The 27,750-nt window shown below is 47.1% G+C and overlaps 1 protein-coding gene and 1 non-coding gene across 4 annotated transcripts in view; one reads left to right on the top strand and one right to left on the bottom strand.

Annotated features, from left to right (window-relative positions):
* The window catches only part of OTUD3 (OTU deubiquitinase 3), a 31,470-nt gene extending 22,804 nt beyond the window's left edge, over positions 1–8,666 (bottom strand). For all 3 annotated transcript variants that reach the window (XR_005451064.1, XM_038746395.1, XM_038746396.1), the window contains exons 1-2: positions 8,401–8,666; positions 2,083–2,231 (exon numbers count right to left, since the gene is read on the bottom strand). Coding sequence is in view for 2 of the 3 variants with exons in the window: in XM_038746395.1 (XP_038602323.1) it covers positions 2,083–2,231; positions 8,401–8,636 (385 nt within the window). In the remaining variant the exon portion in view is untranslated. The remainder of the gene's footprint in view (positions 1–2,082; positions 2,232–8,400) is intronic.
* Positions 8,667–16,550: 7,884 nt separating this feature from the next.
* LOC119929131 lies at positions 16,551–16,688 on the top strand. The gene has a single exon (XR_005451270.1). It is a non-coding gene; the product is annotated as a small nucleolar RNA SNORA7 (small nucleolar RNA).
* Positions 16,689–27,750: the final 11,062 nt, after the last annotated feature.

The following is a 27,750-nucleotide window of genomic DNA, read 5'->3' as shown; positions in this document are numbered from 1 at the left end:
TAAAAGGCATTTTGCCAACATGCACAGCTTTCTAAAAATGTTAACATTTTTAAAAAGAGCTTCAGTATTGGCTTCCTGTTAACCTAACCTATGAACTCTCCCTTGTTTATTCAGGTTTAATATCCTGACTTTGATATCTCACCTCAGCAGTAAAGGGGCAGAAATCTGTGGAAAAGAAGGGCGGCTATTACATTTCATCTGTCATACCTCACTGTTCTCTTCTGAGAGAAACAGCACAGGATTGGGAGTCAGAAAGCCCAGGTTCGAGTCCCAGCTCTGCCACTGCCCTGCTGACTGACCTTGGGAAGGTCACCTAACAGCTGGGTCTGTTTCCTCATCTGTAATGTTCACCATCTCACTGTACCTTGATCTCATCTATCTGACGGCCGAACTCTCGCCTACATCCTACGTCTGGCCTGGCATGCCTTCCATCCTCATACCACACAGACAATTGCTCTCCACCACTTCAAAGCCTTATTGAAGGCACATCTCCTCCAAGTAGCCTTCCCTGACTAAGCCCTCCCCTCCTCTTCTTCCACTCCCTTCTGAACGGCTCTTAATTGCTTCTTCATTCTTTCTCCTATCCCCACACAGCACTTATGTACATATCTGTGTACATCTGTAATTTATTTATTCATATTAATGTCTGTCTCCCGCTCTAGACGTTGAGCTCGTTGTGGGTAGGAATGTGTCTGTTGTTATACTGTACTCTCAAGTGCTCAGTACAGTGCTTTGCACACAATAAGCACTCAATAAATACAATTGAATGAACGTAAAATGGGCACAAGATAAAACAGGAAACCCCATGTAGGACAGGGGCTGTGTCCTATCTCATAAACTTGTGTTATCCCCTGCCTTTAAACACAGAAATGCCATAATGCATATTATTATTCATTCATCCATTCAATCGTGTTTATTAAATGCTTACTGTGTGCAGAGCACTGTACTAAGCGCTTGGGAAGTACAAGTTGGCAACATATAGAGACGGTCCCTACCCAACAGTGGGCTCACAGTCTAGAATTATTACTTGCCCCACCCTATTCGCTTTCCCTTCTAAAGGTCTATGCGCTGGGGTCTTTACCCCTTAAACACTTTGCAACTCATTCCCTCCACCACTCCACAGCACTTATGTCCATATCCTTATACTCAGCCGCTTCCTCTCTCTGTAATTTAGTATAGTGTCTGTCTCCTCAACTAACCTGTAAGGTCCTGAAGGACAAGGATAATATCTACTAACTCTATTGTATTGTACTCTCCAAGCACTTGATACAGTGCTCTGCACATAGTAAATGCTCAATTAAACAAGGGAAGCAGGGTGGTGTAGTGGACAGAGCCTGGGCATTAGAAGGATCTGGGTTCTTTCATTCATTCATTCATTCAATCATCTTTATTGAGCGCTTACTATGTGCAGAGCACTGTACTAAGTGCTTGGGAAGTACAAGTTGGCAACATATAGAGACGGTCCCTACCCAACAGCAGGCTCACAGTCTAGAAGAGGGAGACAGATGACAAAAAAAAAATATTAACAAAATAAAATAAATAGGATATGGACAAATAGAATAAATAGAGTAATAAACACATACAAACATATATACAGGTGCTGTGGGGAGAGGAAGTAGGGGGCTCAGTCTGGGTTCTGATCCTGGCTCCACCACTTATCTGCTGCATGACCCTGGGTAAGTCACTTAACTTCTCTGAGCCTCAGTTCCCTCATCTGTAAAATGGGAATTAAGAAATTAAGGCCTACGTGGGGCAGGGACTGTGTGCAACCCCGTTATCTTATACCTACCCCTATGCTTAGAACAGTGCCTGGCACATAAGCGCTTAAAAATACAATTATTGTTATTATTATCATTAATAATAACTAAATACCATTGATTGATTGGTTCATTTCCAGCTCACTCTACAACTCTAAATCTTAGGGATTCCAAAAACAAAGAACCTGCATGTGAGCTTATATTGGTATATAGCTTATACACTCCTTCTTTAGTTGGGAGAGTCGGGGGTGGCGGGGGGCTGCTGATTAATTTCATCACCCAATATACTCTTCCAGGAGGGTCCAGCTTTCCCCAATGAACCTACCATGTTTTTCAAAGGGAATGTCATCCTCCACAAAGGGCTCAAAATCCTCCCGCTGTCTTATCATGTAGTCAACAGTTTCCTGGCGGTGTTTGAGATGACTGCGTGAATGCCCCTCCAGTTGATCGCCCAGGGCTCGGAACAGACAATTGCTGCCAATGGAGAGATGATTTCTTGTTTGCTTGTTTATTTTTTTTTTTAAATGAATCAAGGATGCCAAGAATAATACAAAGAGTACGTACACAAGGAGGAGCACATTATGCCCGAAGAGGGCACAACCTATGGTTTGGCAGGCAAAGATTTCCTACATCGTCCTAGGAAGCGATTTACATGGGGTAAATGGCAATCTACATCCACTGCCTCTTTTCTGAACCAAACTTCTGCTGCAGCTTCTTTGAAACACCTTTCCAGCCATCCATTTTACAGTGAGTGTTCAAATGGTAAGGGTTTATTAAGCTCTCAACACAAGCTGAATTCTCATCGATAACCTAGGAGTCAGAACTCTCTACATCTTATTTGAATCCACACAGGGGAAACCTGTGCAAAGGAAAACTTGCATATCCACTACATTATGCAACAACACAAAATAATAATAATAATAATAATAATAATAATAATGGTACGTGTTAAGCATTTACTATATGTCAAACACCGTTCTAAGTGCTGGGAAAGATACATGATAAATCAGGTCCCACAAAGCATTTACAATCCAAGTAGGAGGGGGAACAGGTACTGAATCCCCATTTTCAGGTGCGGTAACTGAGGCACAGAGAAGTTATTAAGCTCTCGACACAAGCTGAATTCTCATCGATAACCTAGGAGTCAGAACTCTCTACATCTTATTTGAATCCACACAGGGGAAACCTGTGCAAAGGAAAACTTCCATATCCACTACATTATGCAACAACACCAAATAATAATAATACTAATAATGGTATGTGTTAAGCATTTACTATATGTCAAACACCGTTCTAAGTGCTGGGAAAGATACATGATAAATCAGGTCCCACAAAGTATTTACAATTCAAGTAGAAGGGGGAACAGGTACTGAATCCCCATTTTCAGGTGCGGTATCTGAGGCACAGAGAAGTTGTTAAGCTCTCGACACAAGCTGAATTCTCATTGATAACCTAGGAGTCAGAACTCTCTACATCTTATTTGAATCCACACAGGGGAAACCTGTACAAAGGAAAACTTCCATATCCACTACATTATGCAACAACACCAAATAATAATAATACTAATAATGGTATGTGTTAAGCATTTACTATATGTCAAGCACCGTTCTAAGTGCTGGGAAAGATACAAGATAAATCAGGTCCCACACAGCGTTCACAATCCAAGTAGGAGGGGGAACAGGTACTGAATCCCCATTTTACAGTGCGGTAACTGAGGCACAGAGAAGTTAAGCGACTTGCTCATGGCTGCACAGGGGGCATGTGGTGGAGCCAGAATTAGATCGCTGGTCCTCTGGCTCCTAAGCCTGTGCTTTTACACAAGGCCATACGGCTCCTCATGTTTTTCTCTTAGCGCTCTGCCTCTCAATCTAGGAACAATAATGCTTGTATCATTCTTGTCACATGCAACACAGAGCGCAGGTACCGTATTTTCTAAACCTGGAAGGCAATAAACTTCCCCCTAGTTTTCAGGTCTCTCAAAGTGCTCAATATTTTGAAATTTTATCACTGTCACAAAGGATCAATTCCAAACCAACTGAAACGAGAGATAGGAACACAGTCTGGTTTTATTAGAACTAGGGAGTGGTGGGGGTGGGTGGAATCAAGCCATTTTGAAGTGAAGCAGGAAAAAAGCCATGCCGAACAGCTAATTTTCCACCTGGAATGTTGTTTTTTGTGATATTCAAAATGCTAATGACGAAAGGCCAGAGAACGCCTTGCCAGTTTTGGCAGAAAGCTCTCCTGATTTAAGGGCCAAATGTGCAACACGCATTATTGAGAAATGAAGGAACTACGGAGATTTCCATATCCGAAACTCCAGATTTATAGCGAGTCGGGAAAGAGAACATAGACAACTGCATAAAACCCTACAGATTAACAAAATGCTGGTGAACTGCACCTGATAATGTTTAATTGGGCGTTGTTCGAAAACACTAATTCTGCCTAACCCCCATTCTAACTTTTCCATCTATCATTAATTTAAAGAGAATGTGAAAGCTGATTTGTTTTCCTGGGCCTAAATCCAAACCCATTCTTTGGGTCTGAACCCCCAACCATCCTACTAAATACAGACAGTGGCACATAGCGCTTGCATTATAAACCCGTAAAATTGTTTCCAGGATGAAATTGTGCTGAATTTTATCACGATGCAACATAATGACTTTGTAAGGAGACGCAGGCTAACATCCCTAGGTACCAATTTCCTAAGTGCTTCTAGTGCCACAACCCCTAAATAGGTCTTTGAGCAAGTCATTTCATCTGCAGAGGCCTCCTTCATTCAAAGGGGAAAATGATTCAAAGGGATTTTAAGGAGTCTTTTTATGGTATCCATGAAGCGCTTACTATGCGTCACGCACTGTTCTAAGCGCTGGGACAGATAAAAGTCAATCAGATGGAACAGTCCCTGACAGTCTAAATAGGAGGGAGAACAGGTATTCAATCCCCATTTTACAGATTGAGGCAACTGAGGCACCAAAAAGACAAGTGACTTGCCCCCAAGGTCACACAGCAGGCAATTGGTGGAAGCGGGATTAGAACCGAGGTCTCCTAACTCTCTGATCTGTGCTCTTTCCTCTGAGGCCACGCTGCTTCTGCTTGAATATGGGAATGTTTCCTAGCCCATCCACTTATCCAGTGGGTGGCTCAAAAAATGGTGATTAAAAATATTTCATGCAGGCTAAGAGCAAGAACCAGGTTCCAGTTTCAATGATCACATTTACACGATGGAAGGAGAGCCCTCAGACTGGCACTGGTCACTGCCTCGGGCAGTCCTGAAGGCACTTCTCCAGCCCCTTCACGGGGAAGCTTGCTGCCATAGCTCGCCTGCCTCCTATACAGTGCTCCCTGCTTCCCAGAGAGATGCCAATCTTTCAGACGGAGGCAGACTGCAATCTTCTTACACCCACATCAGCCCGGAGCCTCTGAGGGGGTCCTCAAGGGTGGCAGAAGGGTTGTATAAGATGCCAAGGCAAGCACCCTCCTCTCCAAATTCCATTTCTACCGGGGGCCTCAGGGTTTTGCAGGGATTCGGAGTCTGTTCTCTAACTTGCTTCCTTGATCGGGTTGCTCCCTTTCCCTCCTGCTCATCAAATAGTAAGCAGGAGTCCTCGAGGCGCGGGGAATGGCATAATGAGCTGGGGGAGCTATGCCCCATCCTCCAGCGGATCACCAGCTCCAGGGGGTAACCAGTCACCTGGAAAAACACGTGCCAGCTCCCATGGCAAAAGACTTGATTGAGTTTTCGCGGCCAAGAGAATCGGGGGGAGGAGTAAACATCAGGGCTGCTCCCCGTGCTCCCCTAGGCCCCCGGTGTCCCAGGAGACGCTCATGACCTTGGGGAGTTTAGCGAGAAGCAAATATCAGGGCTGTCCCCTGCCCTGGCCCCTGGTCCCCTGGGGAACACTTGTGACCTCGGGGAGTCTAGCAAGGAGCAAAGATCGAGGTTGCTCCCTGCCCTTCCCCTCGTCCCCGGTGTCCCGGGGGGAAGCTCATGACCTTGGGAAGAGTAGCAAGGAGAAAAGATGGGGGCTGTCACCCCTTCCACCCTCCCCTAATCTTCTGGGGGATGCTCGTGACCTCGGGGAGTCTAGCAAGGACCAAAGCTGGGGGTTGCTCCCTGACCTTCCCCGGCTCCCGGGGAGATGCTTGCGACCGCAGGGATAGTAGCAAGGAGCAAGGATGGGGGATGCACCTCATCCCCCCCGCCCCGGTCCCCTGTCTTCCCGGGGGATGCTCGTAACCTCAGGGAGTCTAGCAAGGAGCAGAGAGGGGGGGATGCACCCCACCCTTCCGCCGGTCCCCCATCTCCCTGGAAGATGCTCATGATGTTGGGAAGTCTAGCAAGGAGCAAAGCTGGGTGCTGCACCCCCGTCTCCCTGGGGGATGCTCATGATGTGGGGAAAGTAGCAAGGGAGAAAACTGGGGGTTGCTCCCTGCCCTGTCCCTGGCCCCCGGAGGGATGCTCATGACCTTGGGGAAAGTAGCAAGGAGCACCCCCATCCTCCCAAAGGACCCCTGTCTCCCCGGGGGATGCTCATGACATCAGGGAGTCTAGCAAGTAGCAATGCTGGGGGCTGCATCCTACCCTCTCCCCGGTCCCCTGTTTCCCTGGGGGATGCCTGTGACATCAGGGAGTCTAGCAAGGAACAGAGCTGGAGGTGGCTCCCTGCCCTTCCCCCAGCCCCCAGAGGGATGCTCATGACCTCGCGGGAAGTAGCAAGGAGCAAGGCTGGGGACTGCACCCCATTCTCCCCCTGGTCACCTGTCTCTGTGGGTGATGCTCGTGACATCAGGGAGTCTAGCAAGGAGCAATGCTGGGGACTATACCCCATCCTCCCCAGGGACCCCTGTCTCCCCGGGGGGACGCTCATGACGTGGGGGAGTCCAGCAAGGAGCAAAGCTGGGGGTTGCTCCCTGCTCTTCCCTTGGCCCCTGGGGGATGCTCATGACCTCAGGGAAAGTAGCAAGGGGCAAAACTGGGGGCTGCACCTCATCCCCCTCCCCAGGGACCCATGTCTCTGCGGGGGATGCTCATGACGTGGAGGAGTCTAGCAGGACCAAAGCTGGGGATGACTCCCTGCCCTTCCCCTGGCCCCCGGGGGATGCTCGTGACATCGGGGAAAGTAGCAAGGATGGGGGCTGCACCCAATCCCCCTCCCCAGAGACCAATGTCTCCCTGGGGGATGCTCATGGCTGGAGGTGACTCCCTGCCCTTCCCCTGGCCCCCGGGGGATGCTCGTGACCTCGGGGAAAGTAGAAAGGATGGGGGCTGCACCTCATCCCCCTCCCCAGGGACCCCTGTCTCCCGGGGGATGCTCATGACATGGAGGAGTCTAGCAAGGACCAAAGCTGGGGTTGACTTCCTGCCCTTCCCCTGGCCCGGGGGATGCTCGTGACCTCGGGGAAAGTAGAAAGGATGGGGGCTGCACCTCATCCCCCTCCCCAGGGACCCCTGTCTCCCGGGGGATGCTCATGACATGGAGGAGTCTAGCAAGGACCAAAGCTGGGGTTGACTTCCTGCCCTTCCCCTGGCCCGGGGGATGCTCATGACCTTGGGGAAAGTAGCAAGGATGGGGGCTGCACCCCCTCCCCCACCCCAGGGACCCCTGTCTCCCGGGGGATGCTCGTGATGAGGGGGGAGTGTAGCAAGGAGCAAAGCTGGGGGTGACTCCCTGCCCTTTCCCTAGGGGATGCTCATGACTTCGGGGAAAGTAGCAAGGGTAGGGGCTGCACCCCCTCCCCAGGGACCCTGTCTTCCCGGGGGATGCTCGTGACGTGGGGGAGCCTAGCAAGGAGCAAAGCTGCGGGGGACTCCCTGCCCTTCCCCTAGGGGATGCTCATGACTTTGGGGAAGGTAGCAAGAAGTGGGGCTGCACCTCATCCCCCTCCCCAAGGAAGGGGGGATGCTCGTGACGTGGAGGAGTCTAGCAAGGAGCAAAGCTGGGGGGGACTCCCTGCCCTTCCCCTAGGGGATGCTCATGACCTCGGGGAAAGTAGCAAGGATGGGGGCTGCACCCCGTCCCCCTCCCCAGGGAAGGGGGGGGTGCTCGTGACGTGGAGGAGTCTAGCAAGGAGCAAAGCTGGGGGGGACTCCCTGTCCTTCCCCTAGGGGATGCTCATGACTTCGGGGAAAATAGAAAGGATGGGGGCTGCACCTCATCCCCCTCCCCAAGGAAGCGGGGATGCTCGTGACGTGGAGGAGTCTAGCAAGGAGCAAAGCTGGGGGGGCCTCCCTGCCCTTCTCCTAGCGGATGCTCATGACCTCGGGGAAAGTAGCAAGGATGAGGGCTGCACCCCCTCCCCAGGGAAGTGGGGGGATGCTCGTGACGATGGGGAGTCTAGCAAGGAGCAAAGCTGGGGGGGACTCCCTGCCCTTCTCCTAGGGGATGCTCATGACCTCGGTGGAGGCTGCACCCCCATCCCCCTTCCCCCCGGGGGATGCTCGTGACGTGGGGGAGTCTAGCAAGGAGCAAAGCTGGGGGGGACTCCCTGCCCTTCTCCTAGGGGATGCTCATGACTTCGGGGAAAGTAGCAAGGATGGGGGCTGCACCCCCTCCCCCTCCCCCCCGGGGGATGCTCGTGACGTGGGGGAGTCCAGCAAGGAGCAAGGCTGCGGGGGGATGGGGGGGGGGTGAGGGCGTCTTACCCGTCCCCCGGCACTTCCCGCAGCTTGAGCCCCAGGGCCTGCAGCTGGTTGGCGAAGCCGACGAACTCGTCCTCGGGCCCGGGGTCGGCGCGGGGGTCGGCGCGGGGGTCCGGCCGGTTGCGCCGCTCCTTGGCCAGCGCTCGCCGCGCCGCTCGCTCGTCCCGCTTCCGCTCCGCCTCGCCCTTCTTGCCGCCGCCGCCGCCGGGCCGGACCTTCACCGCCTGCTTGCGGGACATGGTCCGGGGTCCCGGCGGGGACCGCCCCCAGCGACTAAGTCCCCCGTTGCACCTCCTGCGCCTGCGCGCGGGCGCCCCCCCACCCCGGCTTCCCCCTCCCTTGTCACGTGGCGGGGGAGCGGTGGGGGGGGCGGAGCCTGCCGCGCGGGCTCCCCCGCCGGCGGAGGAGGGAATGACAACCGCCGATCGGAACCGGCATCATTCGTTCGGTCCTATTGGTTGAGCGCTGGGGAAGTACAAGTCGGCAACATATAGACTGCTGACTGTTGGGTATTGCTCTAAATATTACTCCTTATTCATTCATTATTACTATGTTTTAGTTATTATCATCGTCATCATCATCAATCGCATTTATTGAGCGCTTACTGTGTGCAGAGCACTGGACTGAGCGCTTGGGAAGTCCAAGTTGGCACCATCTAGAGACAGTCCCTACCCAACAGTGGGCTCACAGTCTAAAAGGGGGAGACGGAGAACAAAACCAAACATACTAACAAAATAAAATAAATAGAATAGATATCTACAAGTAAAATAAATAAATAAATATTACTCTATTTATTGATTGATTATTACTCTATTTATTATTGCTCTATTTATTTATTTATATTACTCTATTAATTTATGTATTATTGCTCTGTTCGTGTATTGATTATTACTCAATTTATTTATTATTACTCTATTAATTTATTTAATATTACTCGATTGATTATTACGCTATTTATTTATTATTACTCTATTTATTCATTATTACTCTATTTATAATTACTCCATTTATTTATTATTACTCTATTTATTTATTTATCATTACTCTAATTATTTATCATTGCTCGATTTATTTATTTATCATTACTCGATTTATTTATTTATTTATTTATCATTACTCTATTTATTTATCATTACTCTATTTTATTTATATCACTCCATTAATTTATTTCTTATTACTTTGTTCATTTATTGATTATTACTCTATTATTACTCTATTAGTTTATTTATTATTGCTCTATTTATTGATTATTACTCTATTTCTTTATTGTTACTTCGGGGAAAGTAGCAAGGGTGTTATTCTATTTATTTAATAGAGTGTTACTCTATTTATTTATTTATTATTACTCTATTTATTATTGCTCCATTAATTTATTCATTTTTACTCTGTTTATTATTACTCTATTTCTTATTGCTCTATTAATTTATTTATTATTGCTCTATTAATTTATTTATTATTGCTCTATTAATTTATTTTTACTCCATTTGTTTATCATTACTCTATTTATTTATTTATTATTACTCTATTTATTCATTATTACTCCGTTAATTTATTATTACTCTATTTCTTATTGCTCTATTTATTTATTTATTTATTATTGCTCTATTAATTTATTTTACTCCATTTATTTATTACTCTATTTATTTATTTAATATTACTCTATTTATTCATTATTGCTCCATTTATTTATTATTACTCTATTTATTTATTATTACTCTATTTATTTATTATTACTCTATGTATTTATTATTGCTCCATTTATTTATTATTACTCTATTTATTTATTATTACTGACTCCCAAGCCCAGGCTCTTTCCACTGAGCCACGCTGCTTAACCAAAATGATCATACTTGTTCATTCATTCATTCAGTCGTATTTATTGAGCGCTTACTGGGTGCAGAGCACTGGACTAAGCGCTTGGAAAGTACAATTCGGCAAAAGATAGAGACGGGTTCTACCCAACAACGGGCTCACTGTCTAGAAGGGGGAGACAGACAACAAAACAAAACAAGTAGACAAGTGTCAATACCATCAAAATAGATATATAGAATTACTGCTATATACACATAATTAATAAAATATTGTAATAATTATGTACAAATATGCACAAGTGCTGTGGGGAGGGGCGTTGGGGAGGGGAAGCGCTTACTATGTGCCGAGCTCTGTTCTGAGTGCTGGGGGAGATACAAGGTCATCCGGTTATCCCAAGCTCACATTCTTCATCCCCATTTTACAGATGAGGGAACTGAGGCCCAGAGAAGTGAAGCTCATCTTTGGGTAGGGATTGTCTCTATTTGTTGCCGAATTGGACTTTCCAAGCGCTTAGTACAGTGCTCAGCACCCAGTAAGCACTCAATAAATACAATTGAATGAATGAATGAAGCGACTTGCCCAAGGTCACACAGCTGACAAGTGGCGGAGTCGGGTTTAGAACCCATGTCCTCTGACTCCCAAGCCCGGGCGCTTTCCACTGAGCCACCCTGCTTCCCCAAGCATAATCATGAATAATAATGCTAATTATCATATCTGCTAAGCGCTTACTATGTGCTAAGTGCTGTTCTAGAGAAGCAGCGTGGCTCAGTGGAAAGAGCACGGGCTTGGGAGTCAGAGGATGTGGGTTCTAAATCCGGCTATGACACTTGTCTGCTGTGTGACTTTGGGCAAGTCACTTAACTTCTCTGGGCCTCAGTTACTTCATCTGTAAAATTCATTCATTCATTCATTCAATCGTCTTTATTGAGCGCTTACTGTGTGCAGAGCACTGGACTAAGCGCTTGGGAAGTACAAGTCGGCAACATATAGAGGCAGTCCCTACCCAACAGCGGGCTCACAGTCTAGAAGGGGGAGACAGAGAACAAAACAAAACATATTAACAAAATAAAATAAATAGAATAAATATGTACAAATAAAAAAATTAATTAATAGAGTATTAAATACATACAACCATAAATACATATATACAGGTAATGTTCTCTCCTTGGCAGCAGGGGAAGGGGAAGGGCTAGGCCCTGCTTGAGGGGGACAGCCTGCAACGCCTGGACCAGGACTGGGACCTCCTCCTCCTCCTCTTCGTCCTCCTCCTCCTCCTCCTCTGCAGCCATGCTGAGAACCCAACAACCCCCTGCGGCCCCCACGGTGCCTCTGATCATCTATATTCCTCTCCCCCTCATCCCCCTCTCCATCATGTTCCCTCCTTCCCTTCCCCACAGCACCTGTATATATGCATATATGTTTGTACAGATTTATTGCTCTACTTATTTTACTTGTACATATCTATTCTATTTATTTTATTTTGTTAATATGTTTGGTTTTGTTGTCTGTCTCCCCCTTTTAGACTGTGAGCCCACTGTTGGGTAGGGACCGTCTCTAAATGTTGCCAACTTCGACTTCCCAAGCGCTTAGTACAGTGCTCTGCACACAGTAAGCGCTCAATAAATACGATTGATTGATTGATTGATTAAAATGGGGAATAAGATCGTGAGACCCACGTGGGACAACGTGATCACCTTGAATTCCCTCCCCCCAGTGCTTAGAACAGTTCTTGGAACATAGTAAGACTTAACAAATACCATTATTTTCACTGACTCCGTCCTCTCCTGGTTCTCCTCTTATAATAATAACAATAATAATAATGACATTTGTTAAGCACTTACTATGTGCTAAGCACCGTTCTAAGCTCTTATCTCTCCAACCGTTCATTCTCAGTCTCCTTTGCGGGCTCCTCACTGCCCCTCCAATCCCCTTACTGTAGTGGTTCCTCAAGGGTCAGTTCTCGTTCCCCTTCTGTTCTCTTTCTACACTCACTCCCTTGGTGACCTTATTCCCTCCCACGGCTTCAACTATCATCTCTACGCCGATGACCCCCAAATCTACATCTCCTCCCCTGCCCTCTCTCCCTCCCTTCATGCTCGCATCTCCTCCTACCTTCAGGACGTCTCCACCGGATGTCTGCCCGCCATCTAAAACTCAATACGTCCAATACTGAGCTCCTTATCTTCCCTTCCAAACCCCGTCCTCTCCCTGACTTTCCCGTCACTGTAGACGGCGCTACCGACCTTCCCGTCTCACAAGCCCGCAACCTTGGTGTCGTACTTGACTCCGCTCTGTCATTCACCCCACATAGCCAACCTGTCGCCAAAACCTGCCGGTCTCACTTTCTCAACATCGCCAAGATCCACCCTGTCATCTCCATCTAAACCGCGACCTTGTTGGCACAATCTCTCATCCTATCCCGACAGGATTACTGCATCAGGATCCTCCCTGGTCTCCCATCCTCCTGTCTCTCCCCACTTCAGTCCATACTTCACTCTGCTGCCCGGATTATCTTCCTACGGAAACACTCTGGGCAGTAAGCTCTCAATAAATATGATTGAATGAATAAATGAATGAATGTCACCCCCCTCCTCAAAAATCTCCAGTGGTTGCCTGTCAACCTCCATATCAAGCAAAAACTCCTCACTATTGGCTTCAAAGCTCTCCATCACCTCACCCCCTCCTACCTCACCTCCCATCTCTCCTTCTCCAGCCCAACCCACACACTCCGCTCCTCTGCCGCCGCTCACCTCCTCGCGGGGCCTTGTTCTCTTAGACTGTGAGCCCACTGTTGGGTAGGGACTGTCTCTATATGTTGCCAACTTGTACTTCCCAAGCGCTTAGTACAGTGCTCTGCACACAGTAAGCGCCCAATAAATACGATTGATTGATTGATTCTCGCCTGTCCCGCCTGAACACAAGTGCCTGAACACAAGTCTGAGAGTAAGGGGACCCACGTCCTAATCCTGGAATCTGTCACTTGCCTGCTGTGTGACTGGGAACAATTCATTTAACTTCTCTGTGCCTCAGTCTCTTCATCTGTAAAATGGGGATGAAATGCCAGTTCTCCCTCCCTCTTGGACTGTGAGCCCCATGTGGTAATCCTGTAGCTAACCTAGTGTTTTAGCCAGGGCTTAGCCAATGCTATCATTATTCTCGTTCTTCTTATTATGATAATAATGATGATGATGGTATTTGTTAAACGCTTACTATGTGCTGAGCAATGTTCTAGACTATCAATAATAACAAAGAAAACCTTGGAACATATACTGAGGTAAGGTCAGAGAAAGAGGGAATTAAGCATTCGATCCAACGTTTTGAAGTTGTGGCATCCTCTGTTACAATCCAAACCAGCTGGGAGGCATCCAAAAGCCTCTGACTTCAAGACAAACACTCTCTCTCTCTCTCTCTCTCTCTCTCTCTCTCTCTCTCAATCAATCAATCGTATTTATTGAGCACTTACTGTGTGCAGAGCACTGTACTAAGTGCTTGGGAAGTACAAGATGGCAACATACAGAGACAGTCCCTACCCAACAGTGGGCTCACAGTCTAAAAGGGGGAGACAGAGAACAAAACCAAACATACTAACAAAATAAAATAGAGTAGATATGTACAAGTAAAATAAATAAATAAATAAATAAATTCTCCTGGAACTACCACTGGGGAATGATGGAGGGACAGGAAACCTAAATAATAATAATAATAATAATGGTAATTGTTAAGCACTCACTATGTGCCTAGCACTGTTATAAGTGCTGAGGAAAATACAAGGTAATCAGGTTGTCCCCTGTGGGACTCACAGTTTGAATCCTCATTTTACAGATGAGGTAACTTAGGCACGGAGAAGTTAAATGGCTTGCCCAAGGTCACAGAACAGACAATTGGAAGAGCCAGGATTAGAACACACATCTGTCTCCCCCTTCGAGACTGTGAGCCCACTGTTGGGTAGGGACCGTCTCTATATGTTGCCAACTTGTACTTCCCAAGTGCTTAGTACAGTGCTCTGCACACAGTAAGCGCTCAATAAGCTCGTGTGCTTTCCACTAAGCCACACGGCTAAATGGCAGAAAGCACCCAGTGGTGGAAGAGATAAGCTTTCAGGAGAGATGCCTCAAATCGAAAATGCCAGCATACACCCAGTCACATTGTCATTGATTCCAACAAGTGCCTGGAACTGAACATACAAATGGGGCTGGGCCTCAAATACAAAAAATTCCTAACTGGAAAATCTGGCCAGGCCTAGGCTGACTCCACTCCATTCGTTTTCCCAGCCGCATAGCCAGTCATTGGTTCATGGGATTGCCCCTACTCTCATTCACAAATCAGCGTACTATTAAATACAGATTTTTTTTTAGGAATTTTACTATAGCATTTGTTTAGTGTTTGAGCATTTGAGCTGTTTCAGAAGGGACAGAGAGGGTTACCTGTAGCAGCAGGTTTACTTTAATAAAGCAGGCTGCTTTGCTTCTAACCACCCCAGCGCTTAGTATAGTGCCTGGCCCCCAGTAAGTGCTCAACAAATACCACAATTACCATTCCTAGACAGTAAACTCATTACGGGCAGGGAACGTGTCTGCTGATTCTGTTGTTTTGTTCTCTACCAAGTGCTTAAAGCAGTGCCTGGCATGCAGTAAGTGCTTAACAAATACCACAATAATTATTCCTAAACTGAAAGTTCCTTACGGGCAGGGAACGTATCTGCTAATTCTGCTGTTTTGTACTCTCCCAAGTGCTTAGAACAGTGCTCTGCACATAGTAAATGTTCAATAAATACCTCTGATTGATTGATTGATTCCTCTGGAGCCTGATTCCCAGGCAGGGCCTCCAGAGGCAGAGATTCTGAGGATTGGCGAAGTCGTTGTGACATCCTTAGGGATGGATCAGGTGTGCTTCTGCCCTTCTTACTCCACTCTGGAAAAATGTAAAAAGAAGCAACTCACCTCAAAGACCCCTGGGAAAATGTCTGAATCCCCACTGGAATAGTCTGCTTTTGCCCACCTCAGCCCTTTGAGAATTCAATAGTCAAATTCAATATAGTGCCGAGGTAATTGGTTAGTTAGAAGGCAAGGGCTTCCATCATTGTTATTCTACGTTTAAGTTGATGAGAGGATATTCCCTGCTAGTTGTACTGAAAGCAAAGTGAAATGCAGGACTGAATGGAGAGAGAGAGAAATGTGATTTGAGAACCATCGTTTCAATAATCGCTTCTAAATCCTACAACCCTCCCTGCCAGCCAGTTTCACAGACTTTTGATTCCATGATTTATCCTTTCATCTTTAAGGAAATTTTCTTGGCTTCATTTCCCAGGGCTGCAGATCCTATATTTTCCTTTAATTTACTTGGTTCTACATTGAAATAATGCAAATGATATCCAACCCTGCATGGACTGAACCTATTATAGGTGGAAAAATGATAGTAGTTCTTCTGGAAATAAGGAGAGTAATTACATACAAAAGAAAGTTGAGAGAAGCTGAGTCCTTGTATGCCCTAGATGGCAGCAAAATGACATGTTTTGGAATTGTTTAACTGCAAAGAAAGAGAGAATAAACTCAAGAAGCCAGAGCAGAGGGGCCAAGGTCTGATATTTAAAACCAGATGGGACTGAAAATTGGAAAGCGCAAGGAAGAGATTGAAATAATGTTCTTAGATAAGGAGGACTGGGAAAGGTGGATGAAAGTTACTCCAGAGATTAAAGGCTGGGAAAGAAATAAGGAAGAAGACATCAAATGCGTACGGCATGATCTGAATATTGACATAGATGGACAAGTAAAATCCAAGAAAAAACAAAATAGGCAATATTGTCTAGAAAATGACATCACCCCAATAAGACAGTTTAGGGTGGCCCCTGAGGGCTCTCAAATATACTAAACCAAGTGACACATTTAGCTTCTAACTGAAAAAAAAATGGGGAAATGGTGCTGGGAGGTATATCATCAGCAAGAGTTTGACCGGTTAAAAGTGTGTATTAAGAGTATCATCTTGAAGGTATTTTGATTCTAATAGGGAAAACAAAATCTTTGCAGATTTTTCAAAACAACAGCTGAGAGTCGGGGTCACAAAAAAAAAGAAACCACAGATTCGAGTGGAGAATAGTGGCACTAGACACTTTGAATTTTGATGTTACAGAGATGAAACAGAAAAACATACTGCAATATTTGCCTTTATATATTTTAAAAATTCACTTATTTTAGTACGGAAGGTCATTGTTCCCTCGAAGAAACAGAAGCAGCGGAAAGAGCCTAGTGGGAAGAACGCAGGATTGGGAGTCAGGAATCCTGGGTTCCCAGCTCCACCATTTCATTTCCCTGGGCCTCCTTTTCCTCATTTGTAATATGGGGATTCTCATCTCAGGATGGCACCTGGAGCGTTTCCAGTACTCTACCAGTCTCGGCTAAAAGAGGGAGAGTCAAGCAGAGGCCTGTCCATTCCGTTCCTAGCTTGGACAGTGGCTAGCGAGTGGAAGACAATCTGCTACAAGTCAAAACTCACCTGTGTTGGGCAACAGCGGCCTGGGAGAGAGTCGAGGGCAGAGACTCAAGTTGACTGTGCAGAAAGAGGCAGTGGTAAACCACTTCCATAATTTTACCAAGAAAACTCTATGGATAAACTTACCAGAACGACTGCAGATAGAGGGTGGGACGTTCTGGGAGAGATGTGTCCATGGAGTCGCTATGGGTTGGAGACGACTCGACAGCATAAGACAAGACAAAATGGGGATTAAATGCCTGCTCTCCTTTACCTTTAGACCGTTGTCTTGAAATAGGGATCACAAAACCCTGGGTTAATTGGATTCTGAAGTAGAGTACGTGTGAGAATGAGACATAAAGATCATAATACACACAATATGGTTAAGCAAGCATTTGACTTTATAATACTACGGCTACAGGGATGCAAGAGGGATTCGTTTGGATAATTGCAGTCAATCCATATACACAGAGTTAGGAGAATAGGTCATAAAGAGATAGCTATAAAGGAGGAATTATACCATAGCAACAACCTTCTGACTTGAGGGAGCCCCAGGCCATGGCTTAGTGGACTGAGCCCCAGACTGGGAGTCAGAAGGTCATGGGTTCTAATCCCGGTTCTGCCACATGTCTGCTGTGTGGCCTTGGGCAAGTCACTTAACCCGCCCCGTGCCTCAGTTACCTCCTCTGTAAAATGGGAATTAAGCCTGTGAGCCCCATGTGGGAGAGGGACTCTGTCCGACCTGATTTGCTTGTATCCACCCTAATGCTAAGTACAGAGCCTGGCACATAGTAAGCGCTTAATGAATGCCATAATTATTATTATTATCATTCTCAAGCAGACCTTGGGTTTCATTTGCCTGGAGTCAGTTTCAGCACTTCTGGACCTAAGGCTCAGCTCCCTAGATCTTTCTGTGGTCTTATGTACCCTTTGACTGTCCGCCATAAGCATGCAGCTGGACTTCTAAGCCTTATCAATTGATAAACATCTCTTCCTGCCCTGAGTTCATTGACTGTCTGCAGGACTGCTAAATGCTTCTGTGCAAGGCCACAAATCAAAGTGTTGTGTAAACTGTGTGTTGGGCCACCCCAGGATGGGCGGGCTGGGGAGCCAGAGGTCATGGGTTCCCATCCCGGCTCCGCCACTTGTCAGCTGTGTGACTTTGGGCAAGTCACTTAACTTCTCTGGGCCTCAGTTCCCTCATCTGTAAAATGGGGATAAAGACTGTAAGCCTCACGTGGGACAACCTGATTACCTTGTATCTACCCCAGCGCTTAGAACAGTGCGTGGCGCATAGTAAGTGCTTAACAAATACCAACATTATTTTATTATTATTATTATTATTATTATTATTATTATTATTATTGCGGGTGGGGATGTGTCACTTGCTTGTTTTGTACTTTCCAAGAACTTAGAACAGTATATCGTATCCAGTGGGCGTTCAGTAAGAGCTATTAGTCCTTCTCCTCCTCTTCCTCTTTCTCCACCTCATAGCATTACTACTACTATTCATTCATTCATTCAATCATATTTATTGAGCTCTTACTGTTTTGTAGAGCACTGTACTAAAGACTAGGAAGCATACAATGCAGCAATAGTCACATTCCCTGCCCACAACAGACTTACCGACTAGAGTGGGGGAGACAGACGTCAGTACAAATAAATAAAATTACGGATATGTACATAAGTGTTGTGGGGCTGGGGGGGTGGCTGGAGAGAGCAAAGGGAGAAAGTCAGGCAATGCAGAAGGGAGTGGGAGATGAGGAAAAGTGGGACTTAGTCTGGGAAGGCCTCTTGGAGGGAATGTGCCTTCAGTATGGCTTTGAAGGCAGGGAAAGTAATTGTCTGTTGGATTTGAGGAGGGAGGGTATTCCAGACCAGAGGCAGGATGTGGACTAAGAGTCAGTGGCAAGACAGGCGAGATAATAATAATAATAATAATGGCATTTATTAAGCGCTTACTATGTGCAAAGCACTGGGGAGGTTACAATGTGATCAGGTTGTCCCACGGGGGGTTCACAGTCTTAATCCCCATTTAACAGATGAGGTAAGTGAGGCGCAGAGAAGTTAAGTGACTTGCCCAAAGTCACACAGCTGATAAATTGATGGAGCGGGATTTGAACCCATGACCTCTGACTCCAAAGCCCGTGCTCTTTCCACTGAGCCACCCTGCTTCTACTCTACTGAGAACTTCTACCTTTACTCTGTTGAGATCTACTACTACTGAATTTCACGGGTAACTTGATTGCATACCTCCATAAAAGGACAAGAGAAAATGTCCTTCAACCCTACAAGGACAATAAATCCAGGCCTCTAGAAGAGGAAAAAAGCAGAGAATAATTTAGTCATTTAGGCCAAGGCTTGTGGAGCTCAGCCCTGGCCCCTCCAGTACTGGTACTTCAAAGGGCTTGACATTTCAGTTATGAAAATAAAACTAAAATCTTCATTTTAGAGGAGTAAATGGCTAAGATGGCAATAACTTTTTAACACTCACAGAGTACTACATGAGAAGACTGATCTTTCAAGTCAAGTGAAGCCGAATGAGTGCCCCACATTTACTGGACATTATTGTTGTTGTTGTACTGTATGCTCCCAAGTACTTAGTACAGTGCTCTACATACAGTAAACACTCAATAAATATGATTGAATGAGTGAATGAAGGATTTGGTAATGATGATGATGATGAGGACATCAGAAGCTTCACACATTCAAAATCATTATAAATTTTAGATAAATTTACAGAGTCTTTTGAGCCCCAGCACCTATTTCATTAAAATTAAGCGCTTTTCTAAAACAAGAAGTTTCTCAGAGAAAGCAGGTGACCACCATACTAAAAGCTCCATGCTTCCATTAATTGTCTGGTTTCCATGGTAACACATGGATACAAGTAAACCTCTGGCCACAATGAACTCACAGTTTACATCCGCCTTGGATAGTCATATGTGCTTTATAGAGGAAATATAGACCCGAAGATTCTGTTCTGTTTATACGCACGCACGCACAGACACACACACACACAGACACACACAGACACACACACACAGCTTTATTTCTTTTCTGTAGATGAATGTGGAAATGTCTCTAATCAACAGAGAAGCAAAGCAGCATGGCCTATGGGAAAGAGCACAGACCTGGGAATCGAAGGACCTGGATTCTAATCCCGGCTCTGCCACTTGTCTGCTCGTTGATCATTATCAACATCATTATCAATGATATTTATTGAACATTTTCTTTGTGCAGAGCACTGTACTAAGTGCTTGGAAGAGCACAATACAGCAGAGTTGGCAGACACATTCTCTGCCCACATTGCGCTCACAGTTTAGAGGGGGAGATATACATGGATATAAATAAACAATTTATTATATAAAAGATTTAAAGATATGCCAAAATAATACTAACTGCGGCATTTGTTAACCGATTACTCTGTGCCAGACACTGTACTAAGCACTGGGGTAATTGGGTTGGACACAGTCTCTGTCCCACATGGGACTCAGTCTCCATTTTTTACAGATATGGGAACTGAAGCACAAAGAAGTAAAATGACTTGCCCAAGGTCATACAGCAGACACGTGCCAGAACCAAGATTAGAACTCAGGTCCTTCTTACTCCCAGGTCTGGGCTGTAGCCACTAGGCCTTGCTGCTTCTTCATAAGGGCCGTGGGGCTCAGGGTGGGACAAATATTAAATGCCCTAAAGTAACAGATCCAAATGTCTCTCCTGATTGACTTGTGTCTACCTCAGCCCTTCGAATAATGCTTGACACATAGTAAATTACAAACTTTGGTGTATTGTACTCTCCCAAGTGCTTTGTATACTGCTCTGTGCATAGTTAAGTGCTCAATGAATACCATGGATGATAATGATGATGATAATAATAAAAGGAGCAAGGGACACTGTTCATTCATTCAATCGTATTTATTGAGTGCTTACTGTGTGCAGAGCACTGTACTAAGCGCTTGGGAAGTACAAGCTGGCAACATATAGAGACGGTCCCTACCCAACAACGGGCTCACAGTCTAGAAGGGGGAGACGGACAACAAAACAAAACATGTGGACAGGTGTCAAGTCATCAGAATAAATAGAAAGAAAGCTAGATGCACTGTTCTAAAGGAATATTCAATCTAGCCATAAAGCCTGAAACTAAAATAAATTACAGGTAAGGGGAAGCAACAGAGTTTAGAGATATACACATGAGTCTTCCCACCACGAGCAGGGAACTTGTCCCACCAGGTAACACAAGTGCCCAGGATGTGAAAATGCTAAAGTGGCTGTAGGGGGGAGGTTGGGGAGATGAGACCTCCTGGAGAAGATGTGATTTTGTGCCGTGATCACATGGCGATAATGACATACACACGATACGTTGCCAACTTGTACTTCCCAAGCGCTTAGTGCAGTGCTCTGCACACAGTAAGCGCTCAATAAATACGATTGATGATGATGATGATGATGATGATTGGCCCCAGTTTTAAAATTAGTCTGGCATGCCGGGAACCGGGGTTGGGAATCGGAGGCAGGTGGCTACCAAAAGCAGAGGAAATTCAAGGCTGCCTATAGTGATCCCACCAAGTTTGAGTCACTGGCTAGCCCTTAATAATGATGGCCTTTGTTAAGGGCTTACTATGTGCAAAGCACTGCTCTAAGCGCTGGGGAGGATACAAGGTGATCAGATTGTCCCAAGCGGGGCTCACAGTCTTTACCCCCATTTTACAGATGAGGTAACTGAGGCACAGAGAAGTTAAGTGACTTGCCCAAAATCCCACAGCTGACAATTGGCAGAGCCGGGATTTGAACCCATGACCTCTGACTCCCAAGCCCGTGCTCTTTCCACTGAGCCACGCTGCTTCCCTACCCCTTGCTGGTCAACCGCTCTGGATTCAGTTGGCGTTGATGGGAGATTTACATGCAGAGGGGGATCTTTAATAATAATAACAGTAGCACTTGTTAAGCACTTACTACCGTACTAAGCGCTGGAGTGGATACAAGCAAATTGGGTTGGACACAGTCCCTGTCCCACCTAGGGCTCACAGTCTCAATCCCCATTTTACAGATGAAGTACCTGAGGCCCAGAGAAGTGAAGTGACTTCCCGAAAGTCACACAGCAGACAAGCGGCAGAGCCGGGATTAGAACCCATGACCTTCTGACTCAGGCCCACGCTCTATCCACTACACCATGCGTTATTCAGTCCACTTCTTGTTGTAAAAAGTTCTGAGATTCTTCCTCTACATCATCATCATCATCATCATCATCATCAATCGTATTTATTAAGCGCTTACTGTGTGCAGAGCACTGTACTAAGCGCTTGGGAAGTACAAGTTGGCAACATATAGAGACAGTCCCTACCCAACAGTGGGCTCACAGTCTAAAAGAGTCTAAAAGACTACACCATGAACCCATTCCTCTAGACCATTCTGGGCAGGGAAAATTGCCTACCAACTCTATCATATTGTATGAACTCTCCCAAGCACTTAGTACAGTGCTTGGCCCCCAGTCAGTGCTCAATAAATACCGCTGACTGAGTGATTCAATACTGGAGTCTTCTGCCAAAGAATGTTTTCCTCTCTCCCTATCTTCAGACAGTAGCTCCTGCTCCTCCTTCTCAAAAGCAATCAAATGAGCAATATCCGATTATTCACATTCACTGGTACCTAAATCAGTCATTTATACCGGTTAATTAATGACTTGGACTTTGTGCGTCTATTGCCTGGTACTTGAAATTATAATAATGCGTGCCAGATAATAATAATGGTATTTGTTAAGAGCTTGCTATGTGTCAAGGACTGTTCTAAGTGCTGATTGTTTCCTTGCTGAGGAATTTCAGCTTTACTGTGGATCGGATTCATCTGTGGACTCTCCCTAGACTCTAAGGTCATTATGGACAGAGAACTTATCTGCTAATTCTGCTGCGTTGCACTCTCCCAAGTACAGTGTTCTTCACATAGTCAGTGCTCAATAAATACGATTCATTCATTCATTCAATCATTCAATCATATTTATTGAGCGCTTACTGTGTGCAGAGCACTGTACTAAGCGCTTGGAAAGTACAATTCAGCAATAAAGAGAGGCTTGATTGTTTGACTCCACCCAGGAAATTATTTTGACCACAAGAGAAGCAGCTTGGCTCAGTGGAAAGTGCCCGGGCTTGGGAGTCAAAGGTCATGGGTTCTAATCTCGCCTCCGCCACTTGTCAGCTGGGTGACCTTGGGCAAGCCACTTAACTTCTCTGTGCCTCAGTTACTTCATCTGTAAAATGGGGATTAAGACTGTGAGCCCCACGTGGGACAACCTGATCACCTTGTATCCCCCCAGCACTTAGAACAGTGCTTCGCACATAGTAAGCGCTTAACAAATACCGTCATTATTATTATTATTATTATTACTGGGTGAAAGACATCTGAGAAAGGGAAAAGGGATTCCAGTCATTCAGTTGAGTGTATTTATTAAGCTCTGCATGCAGAGCACTGTACTAAGCACTTGAGAGAGTACAACTGAACAATAAACAGATACATTCCCTGCCCACAACAAGCTTACAGTCTAGAGGAGGAGACAGACATTAATAGAAAGAAATAAATTACAGATATGGACATATCTCATGTAATAATAATAAGAATAAGAATTATGGTATTTGTTAAGCACTTACTATGTCCAAAGCACTGCACTAATTGCTGTAGATGATCAATCATTCCAGTCCTATAGAGGGGTGGAAGGGGAAAGTGGGGGCAATGCTAGTGAGAAGCAGCGTGGCTCAGTGGAAAGAGCCCGGGCTTAGGAGTCAGAGGTCATGGGTTCAAATCCTGGCTCTGCCACTTGTCAGCTGTGTGACTTTGGGCAAGTCACTTCACTTCTCTGGGCCTCAGTTCCCTCATATGTAAAATGGGGATGAAGACTGTGAGCCCCCCGTGGGACAATCTGATCACCTTGTAACTTCCCCAGTGCTTAGAACAGTGCTTTGCACGTAGTAAGGGCTTAATCTCAGCGCCCCCACGGACGCCCCCCCCTGCTTCCACCCCCCCACTTAGGAGGCCTTCCATAAAGTGCCCCTCATCGCCCCCCCCCCCACCCCACCCCTTCCCGGTCCGGTCCTGACTGACTCTCCCCCCGCCCCCAAGTAAAAAGCCCTTGTTAGCACCTTGTTAGCACCATGTTAGCACCATGTTACATGTTACATTAACGACAACCTCATTCACACCTCCTCAGCCCTCCCATGCTAGTTGACTGTTGGCTCCCCTCCCCAGGTATCTCTGCTCCCTGACCCCCCTTAACTGGCCCACCCTACTCCAGCTCTTAATAGTTTGTATCTGCTCTCTGTGGCATCATTGTCTGCCAATTCTATTATTGCCATAGCATATTGATTGCTCAACTACACCCTGTGATGCCATCGCCTACTTTTCTCATTGCTACTGTTTTATTGCTTCTGCATCTCAATTGTTAACCCCCCGCGGTACTGTCACTCGCCCTGCTGACCTCACCATGAACTTTCAGTTCCCTTGCTCCCAACTGCCATTCCCATTCCTCACCTCCCCCTTCCCCTCTCCCACCCAGCTGTTTCCCTCCCTCTCACCCACCAAGACCGCTCCCCCTCAACCCCTACCAAGAATTCCTCTGTACCAGCGCAGGTCCTCCGCTTCTCCCTCCCGGCCCCCTCCCTCCCCTTCTCCCTGCCCCCACCCCATCCCAGTTCTCCTTTCCCATCGCCACCCCCCTTCCCACTCTCCCCGCCCAGGCCCCCGCCAACTCATCCCAATCCAAACCCTCCCCACCCCTCGCACCCTTCCCCCTCCCTCCCCACCCTCGACAGCTGATGCCAAGTGTGGCCTCTGGAACCCCCGCTCCGTTTTAAGTAAGATCCCTTTCATCCTGGACCTTTTCCTTTCCAGTTCTCTACTCCTCCTCGCCCTAACTGAAACATGGCTGTCGGCGGACGACACGGTCTCTTCTGCTGCTCTCTGCAGTGCAGGCCTCTTCTTCTCCCACTCCCCCAGACTCACCGGAAAAGGAGGAGGTGTCGGTTTCCTTCTCGCCCCCCAATGTCGCTTTCGCACTATCCCTCCTCCCCCTTCCCTTTCCTTCCCTTCCTTTGAAGCCCACATTATTCGCCTCTACCACCCCCTCCAGATTCTTGTAGCCGTCATCTACCGCCCTCCGGGCCCCACTTCCAACTTCTTTAACGACTTTGACCCCTTCCTCACATTCCTTCTCTCCTTCTCCATGCCCACTCTGATCCTCGGAGACTTCAATATCCACATGGATATCCCTAACGACTCCTCTGCCGCCCGCCTTCTATCTCTCCTTGACGCTGCCAACCTCTTCCTCCACCCCACCTCACCCACTCACCAACTTGGTCATACCCTCGACCTCATCATCTCCTACCGCTGCACTGTGTCCACCCTCACCAACTCTGTGATCCCTCTCTCTGATCATAATCTTCTCACCTGCCTCCTCACTCACACTCCTTTCCCCTGTAAATCCGTATTACTCCCTCACAGAGATCTCCGCTCTCTGGACCCCACCCATCTTTCGGAGCGCCTCACACCCCACCTCGCCGCCCTCTCCTCTCTACCCAGTCTTGATGATCAGATTACTGCTCTCAACTCTACCCTTTCTACTCAGCTAGACTTGCTCGCTCCCCTTTCCCTCCGCCGCTCTCGCACCACTAACCCACAGCCCTGGATCACTGCCACTGTCCGCCTCCTTCGCTCTTATGCTCGAGCTGCCGAACGCTGCTGGCGAAAGTCTAAACACCATGCCAACCTCGTTCACTTCAAGTTTATCCTTTCCTGCCTTAACTCAGCCCTCTCTTCTGCCAGACAAAACTATTTCTCCTCCCTTATTGACACCCGTGCCCATCACCCCCGCCAGCTCTTCCGTACATTCAACTCCCTTCTCAGGCCCCCGGTTCCTCCCCCTCCTCCTTCCCTCACCCCCAACGATCTGGCCTCCTACTTCATTAACAAAATTAAATCCATCAGGTCCGACCTCCCCAAAGTCTCTTCCCCCCTTTCTCCAACCCCCCGGCTCTCAACACTCTCTGCTACTCTCCCATCCTTCCCAGCGGTATCCTCAGAGGAACTCTCCTCCCTCCTCTCAAGTGCTACTCCGGCCACCTGTGCTTCTGACCCCATTCCCTCTCATCTTATGAAATCTCTCGCTCCATCCCTTCTCCCCTCCTTAACTTCCATCTTCAACCGCTCACTCTCCACTGGTTCCTTCCCCTCTGCCTTCAAACATGCCCATGTCTCTCCCATCCTAAAAAAAAACCCTCTCTTGACCCCACCTCACCTTCTAGTTATCGTCCCATATCCCTCCTACCATTCCTTTCCAAACTCCTTGAACGAGTTGTCTACACGCGCTGCCTAGAATTCCTCAACAACAACTCTCTCCTCGACCCCCTCCAGTCTGGCTTCCGTCCCCTTCATTCCACGGAAACTGCGCTCTCAAAGGTCACCAATGACCTCCTGCTTGCCAAATCCAATGGCTCATACTCTGTCCTAATCCTCCTCGACCTCTCAGCTGCCTTTGACACTGTGGACCACCCCCTTCTCCTCAACACGTTATCTGACCTTGGCTTCACAAACTCCGTCCTCTCCTGGTTCTCCTCTTATCTCTCCGGTCGTTCTTTCTCAGTCTCTTTTGCAGGCTCCTCCTCCCCCTCCCATCCTCTTACTGTGGGGGTTCCCCAAGGTTCAGTGCTTGGTCCCCTTCTGTTCTCAATCTACACTCACTCCCTTGGTGACCTCATTCACTCCCACGGCTTCAACTATCATCTCTACGCTGATGACACCCAGATCTACATCTCTGCCCCTGCTCTCTCCCCCTCCCTCCAGGCTCGCATCTCCTCCTGCCTTCAGGACATCTCCATCTGGATGTCAGCCCGCCACCTAAAGCTCAACATGTCGAAGACTGAGCTCCTTGTCTTCCCTCCCAAACCTTGCCCTCTCCCTGACTTTCCGATCTCTGTTGACGGCACTACCATCCTTCCCGTCTCACAAGCCCGCAACCTTGGTGCCATCCTCGACTCCGCTCTCTCATTCACCCCTTACATCCAAGCCGTCACCGAAACCTGCCGGTCTCAGCTCCGCAACATTGCCAAGATCCTCCCTTTCCTCTCCATCCAAACCGCTACCCAACTAATTCAAGCTCTCATCCTATCCCGTCTGGACTACTGCACTAGCCTTCTCTCTGATCTCCCATCCTCGTGTCTCTCTCCACTTCAATCCATACTTCATGCTGCTGCCCGGATTATCTTTGTCCAGAAACGCTCTGGACATATCACTCCCCTCCTCAAAAACCTCCAATGGCTACCGATCAATCTGCGCATCAGGCAGAAACTCCTCACCCTGGGCTTCAAGGCTGTCCATCACCTCGCCCCCTCCTACCTCACCTCCCTTCTCTCCTTCTACTGCCCAGCCCGCACCCTCCGCTCCTCCACCGCTGATCTCCTCACCGTACCTCGCTCTCGCCTGTCCCGCCATCGACCCCCGGCCCACGTCCTCCCCCTGGCCTGGAATGCCCTGCTCCCTCTGCCCATCCGCCAAGCTAGCTCTCTTCCTCCCTTCAAGGCCCTGCTGAGAGCTCACCTCCTCCAGGAGGCCTTCCCAGACTGAGCCCCTTCTTTCCTCTCCCCCCTCGTCCCCCTCTCCATCCCCCCGTCTTACCTCCTTCCCTTCCCCACAGCACCTGTATATATGTATATATGGTTGTACATATTTATTACTCTATTTATTTATTTATTTATTTATTTATTTTACTTGTACATTTCTATCCTACTTATTTTATTTTGTTGGTATGTTTGGTTCTGTTCTCTGTCTCCCCCTTTTAGACTGTGAGCCCACTGTTGGGTAGGGACTGTCTCTATGTGATGCCAATTTGTACTTCCCAAGTGCTTAGTACAGTGCTCTGCACATAGTAAGCGCTCAATAAATACGATTGATTGATTGATTGATCATTGTGTCCATTTCCAATGAGCAAAGCTTGTCTGTGCTCATCTTGTCACCCTGACCTGTTCCCTTCACTCATCCCCAACTCCCAGCCCCACGGCACTTATGAACATACCTGTCATTTATTTCTTTATATTAATG

This window comes from Tachyglossus aculeatus, chromosome 5 (assembly GCF_015852505.1).
Source record: "Tachyglossus aculeatus isolate mTacAcu1 chromosome 5, mTacAcu1.pri, whole genome shotgun sequence".
In the NCBI taxonomy this organism is placed as follows: Eukaryota; Metazoa; Chordata; class Mammalia; order Monotremata; family Tachyglossidae; genus Tachyglossus; species Tachyglossus aculeatus.
This window is presented reverse-complemented; position numbering and strand designations above follow the sequence as displayed.